General features: G+C 40.5%; 1 protein-coding gene across 3 annotated transcripts in view; it reads left to right on the top strand.

The window, feature by feature from the left end:
• Positions 1-257: 257 nt before the first annotated feature.
• Positions 258-15,271, top strand: part of ZSWIM8 (zinc finger SWIM-type containing 8) — a gene marked incomplete at its 5' end in the record, with an annotated part of 60,387 nt that continues 45,373 nt past the window's right edge. For all 3 annotated transcript variants that reach the window (XM_084265748.1, XM_084265749.1, XM_084265747.1), the window contains one exon: positions 258-435. In XM_084265748.1, coding sequence (XP_084121874.1) covers positions 258-435 — 178 coding nt within the window. The remainder of the gene's footprint in view (positions 436-15,271) is intronic.

Raw genomic sequence — 15,271 nt, 5'->3', positions numbered from 1 at the left:
ACTTTTACCTCTTTTTTTTTTCCTTCCCCCCCCCTCTTTTCCTGGGATTTTTACGAGCTTCCCCTCAGTTGGCGTTGATTTCCTGCTTCTCTCGCCTCAGACAGCACTGGCTGTTTTTCCTGGTGCCATAGCATGGGGATCGAATCAAAATTGAGATTTTAAGTGTCGGAGGAGCCCTCAAGCCCGTCCACCTGTTAAAAGTGAGCAGAGCTGTTTCTGTCTTTCTTCTTTCCCCCCCGCGTCGCCTGTCGGATGTGATGGAACTCATGTTCGCAGAGTGGGAGGACGGGGAGAGGTTTTCATTTGAAGACTCTGATCGCTTTGAAGAAGACTCTCTTTGTTCCTTCATCTCTGAGGCTGAGAGCCTTTGCCAGAACTGGAGAGGATGGAGGAAGCAATCGGCTGGACCCAATTCTCCCACTGTCAAAATGAAAGGTGAGGTCACCCGGTTTCACTGAGGTGCTCCTGGGACTGGGGGAAGGCGTGGGGCAGGGGGGTTTGGTGGGTGAGGAGATCTGCAGGAGGAATGTCAAAGGTACAAAAAGAAATCAGGTGTATGGTCGCTGTCAGGATCGTTTTGGACCAGAGGTTGAAACTGAAAATTTACTCGAGGTTTTGAGGCAAAGCTGCCTTTTGGGTGCGTCTTCACCTGCGTGCGTTCTGTAGTGTTGTAGTGCTGCCTTTCTGAGTAGGTTTTGTGGGTTTGTGCTGGGAAATCTGAAAACTGCTTCCTATAAACAAACTACAGCCTGGGCTGGGAATAACTATACATAGGTTCCTGCTTGCATTGATGGAAACACACTAGGGGTTTGTAGAGGTTTTTGCAACTGCTGTGAAGCCACTCATGTAGAGGTTCATAAGCCATCATTGTATATTTTCCTAGTCTGTTTCTTTGCATTTCTCGTTCATCTAATAAGTTGGCAAACTTTCTTTTGTAGTAGTAGAGCAAGAGGGCCTTAAGACTGTCACAAAGAAGTTGGCAAACTTCAGCGTGTCTGCTTCAAGAGCTGTTACATTTCTTTTCTTCTGGTAGTAATTTCTTTTTAACATCAGACAGGAAAATAGATAAATATTTTTTAATTTATAATGTTAAAATGATCATATTGTTACTAACTCTTTGCATGATTTTTTTTTTTTAAGTGAAACAATTTTTCTGTTAGCCCGACTCATCTTGATGCATCACCATAGAATTCAGGTGGCATTTACACCAGGCAGAGCCAGCCATAGAGTTAACTGAAATTACACAAGCCCTTTCTATTCTTCCTTTTATCTCCTTTCTTTTCTTTCAATCTAGTGTCAGTACTGTCTCTGTTATTGTTGTCTTTCGTGACCATCAGCTGTCTCACTAATATCTCCCAATCTACAACTGCAAAACTTCATTCTGCTCTGAACATTGGCCTTGCATGAACAGAGAATGCAATTTATATTGAATTGTGCTGAAATCTGGCCATGTTAGGCTATGGACAGATGCTCACTTGTCACTGGATCAACACCAGAAAGTACACTTTGCATTAACTGTAGGCTTTCCAGAGCAGCTTAAGTTCTAAATTTTTAATAAATTTGAGAACTGTTTTTAGTTGCAGAAATGCAGCAGCCTGTGTCTTTTGACTAATCAGGATCAAACTTGAGGGTCTGACAGAAACTCTAAAAACCAACCCAGAAGAGTAGAGGAATGCTGAACACATATCCCCTTGGGATAGGTCTCTTGGATCCTAGTGCTAAGACACAGTGGTTTTAGTATGGGACATTCTCCTGGTGTAAAGAAGGGAAACAATGTTGGTGGGTTTTCTTTAAAGCTGTTGGTCCTCATCTGTAAAAGTGTTGGGCACAGGACTAAACACATGAACTTCATGTTTTGCTCTAAGTCTTTTGTGTATGTTAATTTGCTGGAAAGAAGCTGAACTTTTGAAAACACACTGCTGTGTAAATAAAGCCATCTCTAGTTTGGCAGAGGTGTATGACACTGGTTTGTACAGATCTACAGGTCAGACTGCTCTTTGAAAAGGTGATCATTTTCAACTTTGAGATGGTTTTAGCTGACTTTCCACTGGTTCAGTGTATGATTCTGTGTTTTTCTGGGTCTTGGCCTACTTCCTTTAGATCTCTTGACTGAATTAAAAGCAAGCAGCAATTGCTTTCTCTGCTGTCATCCTCTTGTTGCATTAAAATGAAAAATCACTTCAGTAGATTGTTTGCATTTGCAATCCTCAGTCTCTTCCCTGACATGAGAAACACAAAAGCAAACAGTCCAGTTGTGATAATTGTAATTATTTACACCACATTGAGATGCTGGGGTTCCAGGGTCTGCAAATCTGCACAGGCAAGGGTTGCTTTGTTTGTACTCACTTCATGCTTTTAGGCTTTATCTGTAGAGAGGCCTCATCTCTTTGTACAGAAGTTTTACTTGAAGAGAGACATTCTGTAAAGATAATGCTGCCTGATTTAAAGGCATTTTCTGGCTATTCCCAGGCAGAGTTATTTCAAGAAGTATGTGACCATGGGTTTGCTGCCCAAATAATTATTTATCCACTTCATGAAGTCATACATGATACTACTGACATGGAACATTTGCAAGTACTTTACACAGTGTGTTGCCAGTGAGTCTGGTCTGATGAGGGATCTGTCATCATCTGAGATCTCCTTGGATTTCAGAAATCCTGTACCTATTTAATTATTTTTAACACCTCTTTTTGACAGTGTTTTTGCAGTCAGAAAATACCCAGTTTGTATTGGTAACTCACTGGATCCTGAAGTTGGCGGTTGTAGTAAGTCCTCTAAAATGTGCTCATTCTGAATTGAGCTGTGTGGTGTAATTTCCACAGTTCACCATTTTGCAGTGGCCTGTGATGTAGTTGCCTGTGCAAACGAAGAATAAGGTTAGGCACTGTGTTCTCTGGTGTTAGATGCGAAGGGCGAATGAGAGGAGCTGCGTTCTGTTAGTCTTTTCCCGCAGGTTGGATCTCAGCCTGTGTTTTGATTTAGAATCAGCCAGACAAGTTATGTAACAGAGAGGATTTCTAGCTTTTTCAATTGTTTTGAGTCTGTCCATGTGAGCATCCAATTCTTCGTTAATTAGCTCAAAGAGAATCCCCCTGAGACTGAGGGAAGTGCTGTTGGCTGGGGAGTCCTCTTCTCAAACAAACAAACTGCCCGCACACGCTCCAGTTATGGCTTTCTTACTTTTTGCAACTTTTAATTTTGTTCTTGGGTATTTTTAGGATTGTGATTATGTTTACTGCAAATTTAACAATAGGAGTAGCTCATTGCAAATATACACAGCATTCATTACAGAGGCTCACAAAAAATTATTAATTTGCTTGTCGGTCACTCCATCATCTTGCTAGAAAGATGGTGAAAGGTGGAGAAAAATGTTTCTCTATTATGATCCTTGGAGCAGAATTCTTTATAGAAATGAGGTATCTCGAGTAGTTCCATCACAAAAACGTGATTGTAATGGGTTGGTTTTCCCACATTTAAATTTCACTGTGATAAAGTCCTCATACAGTCCTCAGTATTATTTTCTAGAAAGGAGCTTTCTCTTGAAGTGCTCGATTGGTGATGTGAAGGAGGAATGCAGCGTGCCCTTAGACGTTGAAACTGCTCCCAGTCTCCACTGCTGGACCTGTACTGAAGTTCTGGAGGAAACGTCAGTGAAATGTGCCAATTTTGGGAATGCCAAGAGTCCTTTCATAATTTTGAACGTGTATTTTAGAAATGACTTGTTCTCACATTAGACTGCCTTGATTGCTTGTTTCACCCCTCACTTTTCCATTTTGCATGAGGTGATGCTTGTAACTGATACTTGACCATTGCCTGTGTACATCATTGATGGGAACCTTTCAGCTGTACTGGGCTGGCGGGGGATTCAGCGCTGGAAGTGGGGTGAATCGCTGTTTTGAGGAACAACGTCCTTGTAGTGTATTCAAAACCATCTGGTTCCCTGAGTTGGTTTGTGGCTCTAACTCACTTTCTTCCATATTAAACTACATGCCACGAAGTTGTTAGGTTTGTACTGATGAATGCACCCACTTGCCTTTTCTCTGGTTTTCTGGACAGGCTTTTTTATCTTGGAAACCGTTGAGAGCCATGGCAGCCCTCTCCTTTCCCTTCTCACTTTTAAAAAGAGTTGTGTTTTTCACTGGTAATTGAAATAAGTCTAGAGTTTCTGCAGATGCTTTGTTATCAACTGCCTTCACCTAAGGATTTTTGTGACAGAGGTCTTAGAGTGACTGTTGAAGTACACTTGTTATCTCTCCAAACCCACTGTGGCTTTGTTTCTTCTTGAAAGCTTCTAAGCTCTTTCCTGCCCTTAGTCCTTTCTGTTTCACAGTTTCCACAGCATAGATGTTTACCAGACACTTCAGAAGTTGCCATAAATACTGTAGGATTGCTAAATAGTGTGTTCACAATATTTTGCTCAGTTTGTATTTATTCCTTCACACCGGCTTCTGCTGGAAGCTGCTGCTGAGTTGTGTTGGAACTGTGTTCAATAGGCAGCTAGCGAGACAGTTTCAGTTTTTAAAATTGCTTTTTTTTCTTTACAGTAAGCTTGAAGCATGGCATGCTATACTGCAAAACCCTCTCCAACTTAACTAAGAATTAGTGCAAGCAGCAATCTCTTAGGAAATGTTCTTGTTATCCTGCCCCAGACAGTTTATGTTCTTCCAAACTGTTAGGAGTGCCCACGACGTTAAGTTCTGGGCAGAGTGCCTCAAAAATGCAAGGCATAGGAAGGGAATCACTGTCAGAGAATAGGCAGAGTCTGAGGTGGGGACATGAACAATTTAGAGTGAAAACCTGATCAAAATGTGAGCAGTGGCTACACTGGGAAAAAGTGACAGTGGTTGATTTTTATTAATTTAAATGGGTAAACAATAAATGGGTTAGAGATCAACACATCTTCGTCAGGATTGCTAGTTAAAGTTAATTCTTGCTCGAGAGGTAACTGCAGAAAACAGCAAATGAAACACATGGTATCTTTCAAATTCATGCTGTGCTCTTCAGACTCTTGTCCTTTTCAGAGAAGAATGTTGGTGTTGTACAAAGCTTGTCCATTCCTTGAGCCTGGTGAAGCTGGAAGTGAAGACGCTGTGGTTCATTGCTGTTCTGTTCCTGACTATTACTGTGTATTATGAAGTTACAATTGATTTTTTTCCTACTTTATTTGTGCCTCTGGTATTAAGAGGGAGATTATATAATCAACTCACACTTCTGGGAGGTACAAGTGTAATATGTCTTGTTTGGTTTCTTTTGTGGTTTTTTTTTTTTTTTAAATGTACAACACATGACAAATCTGGTTTAACCCAAATACCTGTGTAGTAGCATATGCAAGTTCACTAATAACATTAAAACCCCAGACCAATAACTGGCAAAAGTGTTGTATAGCTCCCTAATGAATTTCTTTATAAAAGAAACACAATTTTTATCTGAAGAGAAGATTTTATGCTCAGAAGATACCAGAAATTATTATGAAATAAGCAGAGATCAGCTGTCCAAAGAGTAAATATAACATGTAAGTGAAGGCTCACCTACTTTTGTACGCTATCCTATAGTGTCTGAGGGTGTTGACTTGCTCTATAGCAGAAGAAAAACTTCAAACTGAGGAAGGGACTTAACTGTGATGTAATACAAGGTGCAAAGGGGACGTTGATTCGTTAGAGTGGCACCACAAAGAAGTTCTAGAGACACTCAGTTATCAAGACTGGCATAATTAAATGCACTGCTTCCCAGCTTGGATGTAGATTTCAGAAGCTGACTAGAAGTTTCCACTAAACAAAAAGGCTTTTCACAATGCAGCGATGCCTCTGTCTTTTGGAAGGATGACAGGTTGAATGACTCTTACAGGTTTGTTTCTTCATTTGCATTTTCCTGTGCTTTCTGTGATCACTGAATGTGTGTGCTCCCCTCTTCAGAACTGCCTACCAGAGAAACCACATAAAGAAACTATCAGGAAAAGATCCTTTTTACTACTGAGATTTCTGAATGACCAATCCAGTTTTAACTCTATTGTGGTCTTCTGGCCTCTTCCTTTAGATAAGCTGCTCTTCGTCTCACAAGAAGCCTTGCACGTTCTTTCCCTGTTTTAATGTCTCATCTTTTTATTGGGAAATGTCTCATTTTCTCCTGTCTCACCTTTCTGCTAATCTTCCTAGCTTCCATGAATTTTTCATTTTGAGTTTGTTTTCTCCTTCCTTTCACCTTGAGGAGATCCCTGTGTTGCTGAATGACCAAAGATCACAGACACACTATTTGCATTTCAGGCTAACTGAAGCTACAGGGGTTATTCTTGTTTGTGGTGGGCTTACAAGGGTAAGGTTTGAACCTAGGCTCTGGACTGTGCTGCCCCTTTGTCTCCTACCCCTTTCTTTATATTTCTTTTTTTTTTTTTTTTCTTGCTGTCTTTTTCTTTGACCTGTTCATTGCTAAACGGTAGGTTTTAGTTCTAGCTATTTTTTGTACCTGTAGTAACACAGTGAAGACAAAATATCTCAGGATTTCTCTCAAGCTACACTTTAGGTTTGAAGTGTGTAGTTATCTCAGCAAATGTAATTCTACAATGAAATGCAAATGTCTTTTGTTCTATTAGGATTTTGCCCAGAATAGGACATGTTAAAACAGCTTTTTCTTTTCATGCTTAAAAGGAGTTTTTTCGTGCTTAGAAGTACTGCTTATGTCACTTGCTTGGGTGCTAACACCAAAAGTTGTTTTCTTTGTTAAATTAATGTATTTGAATATCTAAATGATCTGGTGCTGTAAGGAGGAAGAGCAGGCAGGAGACTGATTTTGTGTCTTAGAGCCACCACAGAAAGCCTTGTGTTTTGAGCCATGTCCCCTCTGCATAGCTGTGGTCACTCATCAGTGAAGCAGTATCTGGAGTGTTGCTGATAAAAGCCAGGAGGAAAAGAGGCCTGATTTTTTTTTCTTTTTCTGATCTATCATAAAATGTGTAGGAGAAGATGTAATTCCTGCCCTGATGAAAGCCCTGATTTAAAATTAGAACTTAGTTACTCTCAAGATGCATCTTAATTTCTGGGCAGATTATGCCATTTCAGTACCTGCATTTTCTAGGTCTGCTTTTTGCTGATGCCCTACGACATAGGTAAATCTTTGTCATCATTGTGACTCTCCATTAGTGATCTTTTTGCAAGTTGCTGAGCTCAGAAAGTGATGGGAAGTTTCAAGAAACCAGGCAGTCTTCTTCGATAGATGGAGGTATCCTCATGGCTTCATGAATTGCATTGGGCTGTTGTCTGTTCTGAGCTCCTCTTGCTCTGGTTTGGTGTTGCTTCTAGTCCTAATTTGGTGATCAATATGTTAGAAGAGCCATCAGTTAAATGTGATTTAATATGCAAGTTTACAACTTCAGAGTTCCAGTTCAGTTGGAGGAACAGCAACAAAGCCATATGCAGAGAACCAGCACCTTTTGTACTGTCTGTGTTTCTTGTGGCTTTAGTGAGAAGTGGACTGATCAGACCTAGGAATGGCTGTTTACAAATACAGTATTCCCAAAGTAAAAATTGCTCTCTGTATGAGTTGAGAAGTAAAACTCACATGTTGACATATGACCAGGCCCTTTTTTTCCTCTCTGAAGGAGTACATAGTCCAATTGATGTCTGTTTTGTAGCATTTGTGTAGTAACTATTGTGAAGTTCATTTTAAAACAAATGTAAATTCAGTGATTTCAGTTACTGGGAGGAGTTGGTAGAGATTATAGATGGGGTAAGATGTGAATGCAATTTTCTTTTTTCTTTTTTTTTGGTAGGGTGACTGAGAAAGTTGTATTTTGTATAGCCTACTTTATGAAGATTTGCTTGATTATGATGTCCAGGTTTTTTAAATATTTAAGCTACTCTATTAGCTACCAAGTATAACGAAGGTGCCCTTAACATGCTTTTAAACTCATGTAGAATTGAAAGGAAATGTGTACATATTAATGTTAGTCCAGTCAACGAGAGAGAGCCCTTCTTGTCCTAACAAAGTTCTTGGTACTCTGTGGTTGCAGAGTAATACGGTTTTTACTACCATGCTGAGGAAAGGATAACACAGTGAGATCAATGTTAAGAATAAGGAATATGAAACCAGAAATAAGGAATTTAAAAAAAAAAAAAAAAAAAAAAAGAAAAGAATGGCAATGATAATAGGCTGCTCTTTCAAACAGACAAGCAAAAACCCCCTTTTCCTCCCTCACTGTATCTTTGAGGGAATAGAAATAGGCATCAGTGATTTGAGCAGTGTCTCATGCTGGTTATAAAACCGGGAGCAGAGACCATCTCCTCTTAATTGTCCAGTGCCCTAGTTATTATACAGTACTTTGTTCCACAGGAACAAAGGAATGTACAGCTTCAAAAGACGTTTTACATACTTTAATGAACTTTTGCAGTAAATGTTTGTCCATTTAGAATATCTATAATTAATTTGGTGGTTGGTTTGTTTTTATAATTGATTTGGGGTTTTGTTTGGTTTTGTATTTTTAAGTAACATTTCTGAAGAGTAAAACCCAATTTATTCTTTAGCTCTTAAAAGTGCAAAAATGTTTTAAAGATTTAATTGGTCTTTTTAGACCACCATTTTTTTTAGTTACCTATCTAATTAAGACTGTAAAGCAGTTGTAAGAGTAATTTACAATAGTGTCATGGCTAGAAGTTATTTTTTCAACTTGATTTTAATGCACTTTATCTATATTAATCTTCCTCCCTCATCTTGTTTTGTGACAGCCTTTCAAACCCTCCAAATGTAAAATTAAAAGCACATATGTATCAACCAGCTAAAATACTAGGCCTAGATATTTTTTTAAAGATTAAAGAGCAGTCATGCATAATATACAAAATATATAAAATACTGGTGCTAATTTCAAAATGCTGCATCACAGAATTCTAAGTTACCTCCTCTGAAGCTGGGCAGTCTCAAGCAATGAGTGTAGAGTTACCAACCAGAAGATTCCCATGCTTCTTATAACTTGTGTGGGTTTCGATGCATCCTTTCTTCTTTGTTTCTGTAGAGTGGCAGTAATGTTCATGCAAGGCTTTAGATAGTTGTGTAGCATTTTAACAGAAAATACAAGAGGAAAACCTGAAAAGATTGCAGGAGCAGTGTCTTTAAACAAATTTTTAATGGCATCATTTGGCTGCTGCAAGCAGGGGTCTCTGAGAGTTATCTTTTGATGTCTCAATGACTTTCATGCCTTTCTTTTGCCCACTGGATTTAGTTTGTGGCTGTGAGATGTACAGTAGAGCTTTCAAGCTGGCTAGATGGACTAGGTGACAGTATTTGTAACCTACACATGTATTTAACTTTCATGTGTGGGTAAAAGCCACAGAGAAGTTGTATTTGGCCTAAAATGCCTTTGGAAGTTTTCGTTGACGAATAGGTTGCATTTAAAGCAGTAGTGTGTAGGGTCAGCTACGCTGATTACCCTTCTCAATGACCAAGAGTTTGTTTTTCTTGGCTAGCAAGTGTTTCGAGACTTCTCTGGACATTTTCAGAAGATGGATTGACTTGGCTTTGGTCTTGTGATGTCATGTTGGAGAGATCTTCAGAGATGGTTACGCATTTACCTAAGCAAATTCATGCAGTGAACTGTAGTTAATCTGTGCCTCACAGTTTTCCAGTACTGCTTTTGTTACTATTTTTGTGCACTGAAAATGATAGATGTGCTCGGTATTAGTTCCACCTCTGTAAATGTTCTGTAGTTGCCTGGTTGTTTCATACGTTCTTGGTACCCAGTTTTGTTTCCCTCCTCTTATTGTCTCCATAGGTGATGAGAGGGAAATGGAAGAGAATTTATTTCTTGTTAGGAAGGAGCTTCCTCCAACTGTATGATAATAACAAATGACCATACAGGTGCCTTATTTTGAGCGAGAGGAATTGTGATTGCTGTGGGGTGAGAGCTTGAGGAGGGCTCTGGACTGCTGGCTTTGGAAGCCTGTGTCCAGTGGCAGCAGTTCAGGCTTGTCAAGGGGCTTCTGTGTTGCACCTCTGAACTGCAGTGGGAGAACCTGGATTTGAGTGACATCACTGAGTGGGCTCTATAACCTCTTGTAAAAACATAGAGCTGGTGTTAGATTTGGGGAGATTTTTACAAAACCAAAAGGAGATAAAAATAGGAGTCAGGAAAGATTTTTTTCAAAAGCATTTAAGTATCTAAGTTCTTTTGACTCCTGTCTGTGAAATGGATTTTTAAACCTCTAATGGTTTCCTGTTGGTGATACTAAGAGGCGGCATCTTCTTTTAGTCCCTGACAGATGTTTAATTATTGCTTTTTTTTTACCCTAGAGGTGACAATGCCTCATCCTTGGTCTGTTCTTTTCAGACAATAATTTTCCCATCAGCCCCAACAAAATTGGCCTGATCTCATTCTGATATGTTTAGTAATGCGGCTCTTCAGTGTTTGCCAGTGCATTTGTTTAGAGGCCAAGCTCTGGGATTCAGACACAGGAAAAAAGCTGGTTAGAGGTTAATTTTGCATGTAATGCTTAAGGATCTATACTAATTGTAGAGAGTAGCACATTAAATAATAGAGGTTACATGGTGTTTTGTATGACTTCCTTTCAGTGTTTGAAAACTTCTTGATAGAGATTGATGCTCAGCTGTGAACCAGTCTGACAATTTGATTTGTGTTTATGTTCCATCATCTGCATTCAGAAAAATATTTGGTCTCAGTTGGTCTTTGTGGCTTGTTCGGGGTTGGTGTTTGGGGTTTTTTTTGTCATTGGCCACTGGAGATAATTTTGAATTCTGAGCTTTTAAAATACCTTGTATGAGGCAGGAGTGGGAACAACTGGTAGCACTGAGCCTTGCTTTTAGGAAATGGGAGCTGTTTGATGTCTGTGCTCTGAATGCACAATCCTGGTTATGCAGTATGCTTTCTGCATGGGGTGAGAGAGCGAGGAGTAACAGTGCAGGGAAATGACTTGCCTGAAGCTGATCTGCTTCATCAGCTGCAGAGTTATTCTGAATGCAAGCTGCCCAATTTGTCATGAAACCTTGGCCAGCGCTGGCATGAATACAGTGTTTTGTAGCACTGTCTGTCTTGCTTTACAAAAATCTGCTGTTCATTTTAGGATTTCTAACAGCTGTTGGTTGCTTGCCCAGGCTGCTCTTTTTTTGAAATGAGTTCTTTTTATAGGGAGGGAAATGGAAGGGTGTTTGGATGAAGAATTTTCTTGTTTGAATTTCCAGAGAAGGTTCTCAACTTGTGAATGCTGCATTGCTTGCCTAATGCTGGTATTACAGTTTTGGGGTCTCAGTCATGGTAAAGTGGGTGAGAGTTGAGAAAAGAGCTTGCTGACATTTTGCTGTTGAGATTGAGAGCTTATGAAGAGACAAATAGATACCACCTGGCATAAGGTGTCAACATAACACCCAGTACTTTGGTTTCATCAGCCCCATGCAGAAGATTTTCACAGTTACTGCATAGGAGAAGCAGTAGGGTGAAATGGAAGATGAACCTTCTCTTTCTGATCTGGATTTGTGTCTGGAGAGGTTCTGTGTTACATGTTTGCAACAAAATCCTATGTGAACCACGATGCAGAACTGAGGTGAGTAGCATCTTAGGAATTAAGAGTTTAGGGACAGAGGAATAAACCAGTGTTTCTGTCCCAGAGTCATGAAAACAAATAATGGATTTTGATTTCATCTTCATTTTCCTCTCATTCACTTTAAAACATCTTTCTGGTTACCAAATACAACTGGTACCTTTCCACCTTTGCGTTGTCCTGAAGTTCTGAAGACTTGATTCAAGTTGGTTTTCTTCTAGCGATCATGTTTCTAATATAAGAGTGTTATAGAATCACAGACTGGTTTGGCTTGGAAGGGACCTTGAAGACCTTCTAGTCTCAACCCCTCTGCCATGGGCAGGGACACCCTCCAGTAGCCCAGGTTGCCCAAAGCCCCATCCAACCTGGCCTTGAACACTGCCAGGGAGGGGGCAGCCACAGCTGCTCTGGCCAGCCTGTGCCAGGGCCTCACGGCCCTCACAGTAAAGAATTTCTTCCTAGCGTCTAATCTAAACCTACCCTCTTGCAGCTGAAGGCCATTACTCCTTGTCCTATTACTTCATGCCCTTGTAAAATGTCCCTCTCCTGTTTTCCTGCAGGCCCTCTTGAGGTTCTGGAAGGCTGCTATAAGGTCTCCACAGCCTTCTCCTCTTCAGGCTGAACGAGTCCAACTATCTAAGCCTGTCTTCCTGTGAGAGGTGCTCCAGCTCTTTGATTGTTTTTGTGACCCTCCTCTGGACTCGCTCCAGCAGTTCCATGCCCTTCTTATATTGGGGGTCCCAGAGCTGGACGCAGTATTCCAGGTGGGGTCTCATGAGAGCAGAGCAGAGGGGCAAAATCACCTCCCTCGACCTGCTGGTCACGCTGGTTTTGATGCAGCCCGGGATATGGTTGGCTTTCTGGGCTACAAGTGCACATTGCTGGGCCATGTTGAGCTTCTCATCCATACCCCCAAGTCCTTCTCCTCAAGGCTGCCCTCAATCCATTCTCTGCCCAGCCCATAATTGTGCTTGCAATTGTGCTGACCCATGTGTAGGACCTTGTACTTGGCATTGTTGAACTTCATGAGGTTTGCATGGGCCCACCTCTCAAGCCTGTCATGGCCCCTCTGGATGGCACCCCTCCTGCCCAGTGTGTTGACCACACCACACAGCTTGGTGGTGTTGGCAGACTTGCCAAGGGTGCGCTCAATCCTGCTCTCCATGTCTCCAACAATGAAACAGTGTCCAGTACTGACCCCTGAGGAACGCCACTCTGTCTCTACTTGGACATTGAGCTGTAACCATCCATGCAGTTCCTTATCTACTGAGTGATCCATCTGTCAAATCCACGTGTCTCCAGATTGGAGACGAGGACCTTGTGCAGGACAGTGCCAAATGCTTTGCACAAGTCTGGGTAGCTATGATGCTTTAAGGATATAAGGAAGACAAGTTTGTAAGGAAAGAAGGGAAATCGTTCTTCAGCCAGCTGACCTTTGGAGTGCAGAAAAAGGAACTCTTCATTGTGTCGCCTTCTAAAGACTCTTGTAGCAGAGAGCACTGGCCTTTTTCTTCTGGCAGAGGTCTGCTCAGCAGTACTAAGCACCCTGGATTTCCCCTGGTAATGCCAGTACTACACTGCTTGGTTAAACTGTAATTTCTCCCTATTGATTAAGTTGTGCTGAGTTTAACAGTAGCCCATGTGGCCATTGTTGCAGTAGGTTAATTGTAGACCCTGATATTTTGTAGGGTGAAAAAAAGTTTCTGAATCATTTTGTAGCCCTTTTCAAACAAAGTTGTGTTTGGATTGTCTGTTGAGTAGCTGATCTGGCATTGAGAGGACATTGAACTCACTTCCCATGTGTCTCAGTTTCTCATCCAGTGTGGCACAGGGCTGAGAGGTGTGATTCTCAGGGAAGGAGTCTCATTTGGATAGAGTACAAGAAGAACCTTTTCCCAAAAATCTCTAGAAATTCACAGAAAATAAATGCTGCATGTATTAGCATATGCTTTGTGGGGTAACGTAAGAACCCTTGCTGTTCATCTCTGTCTGCTTGCTTCAACATTGTTTCAGCTTTAAAAAAAGAGGCCTGGGGCAGCATCTCAAAGAAAGCCTTTCTGAAGTTAAATCATGGCAACTTTATACAGCAGTAGAAGGCTTTGCCACTGGTAAACGTTTTTGTTAACAGGAAGAAATGACTGATCAATTACTGTAGGGAAAGTGAGACGTGGCAGTGGGATTTTTGGCATACTCTTACTACTTTAAACTGTGGATTAGGACCCTTGAACTTTACAGACACACCATGCATCTTCTAAGTTTTAGTTCTCTTATAAGTTATTGCTTAGCGTTATAAAGCTTCACCAGCTTTCTTTTTGTAGGGCTTTTTTATGCATCATGAAATCTTGTGGAAATGTCACCAGGAGTTGGCATAGTACTTGAACAGTTAGATTAAAAGGTGTAGCTTTAAAAATAACAACATGAAGATTAAATACTTTTAAACTCAGCCTAATATTGAAGCAGCAGGAGTTGAGTCAGCATGTGGGACCCCTTCTCTTTTAGGTGCTCAGATTCTTTAACAAAAGTTGTCTTAGGATGCAGTCTCTATGCTTGATGTTAGCACCACAGTGATGCCATTTCTCCACTGGTGACCAAAGTAAGGTAGTTTTCAGATTATTTTTTTAGCTCTGTATGCATGCAGAGATTGAGTGTAGAAAACTGTCATGGAATGGGTTTATCAGAAATGTTTGGGCTTTTTTTTAATAATTCAGATGACCAGAATGGGAACTACAAATCCACAACAAATCCACAATGTGTTTTAATATTGTATTCTGCAAATCTACAGGGCTTGTGTGCAAAATAAAAAAAATAGCATTTTTTGGTATATATATTTTTGATATGTTTAAGGTCTGCCTTATAGAAGAAACTTATTCTTGCTACCTAAAATGTCTTAATCATGGAGACAGAAGTCATGGTGTCAGGATATGTTATTGCAGTCAGCCAAGTAATATATTTTTTGTTTGTTTTGAAGGGAAATGTAAATACAGCGACAAAAAGGTAGTTTGAGCATTAGATATTTTTTCTTAAATGTGTGAGCTATTTGTGATGTAGTGTTAAGCAGTTTTCAGAAATCACATTGAGCTGAGATTTGACTGTGCTGTGGCTTTTGCTGTAGATGGCGGAGACTGTGGGGGGGGGGGGGGGGGGTTTGTGTGTGAATTGGATAACGTCCTGTGATAAAATGAACCTTTTTGGTTTGGGCTTAAAAAAAAAAAAAGCCATCCTTAAAATGTTCTTCTGGTGGTTGTGATGGAGTTCTTGCAGTAATAGTTGTTGAAGTGCACCAGTTAAGCGTGTGGTTTCCAGTCCTGGACCACAATTCACCCATCTGGGATTCGTATTTTAAATGTTTTTTGGCTATGAATCTCATCAGTCTTATCCAGTAAATGCTAATGAAAAAGTTCTGTTGCTTATTCGTCTTCTCAACTGTTTTGTGTATAAAAATGTCATTCTGTGGCTGAGGGCTGATGTAGGCCCCCCCCTAATTCTTCTTTATGCTTTCAATGTGGTCTTCTATATATCTCTACATTTGGTACCCTGTGACGTTGTTCTCAGTGTAATTTCACTGCTACAAAATGGTTCTGGGATCTTGAGTTGTATAACCCTAGATGGGGAAATAAGAGGTATAAGAAAGTCTTGTAAACACAGATCCCATTAGGGTTTTAATGCTGTTAGTAACCTTGTGTGGGTAGTAGCATTGGAGGAGGAAAAAGGAAACAGCAAACAAGAGAAGCAGACCT

Source organism: Gallinula chloropus (genome assembly GCF_964237585.1).
Source record: "Gallinula chloropus genome assembly, chromosome: 5".
Classification (NCBI taxonomy): Eukaryota; Metazoa; Chordata; class Aves; order Gruiformes; family Rallidae; genus Gallinula; species Gallinula chloropus.
This window is presented reverse-complemented; position numbering and strand designations above follow the sequence as displayed.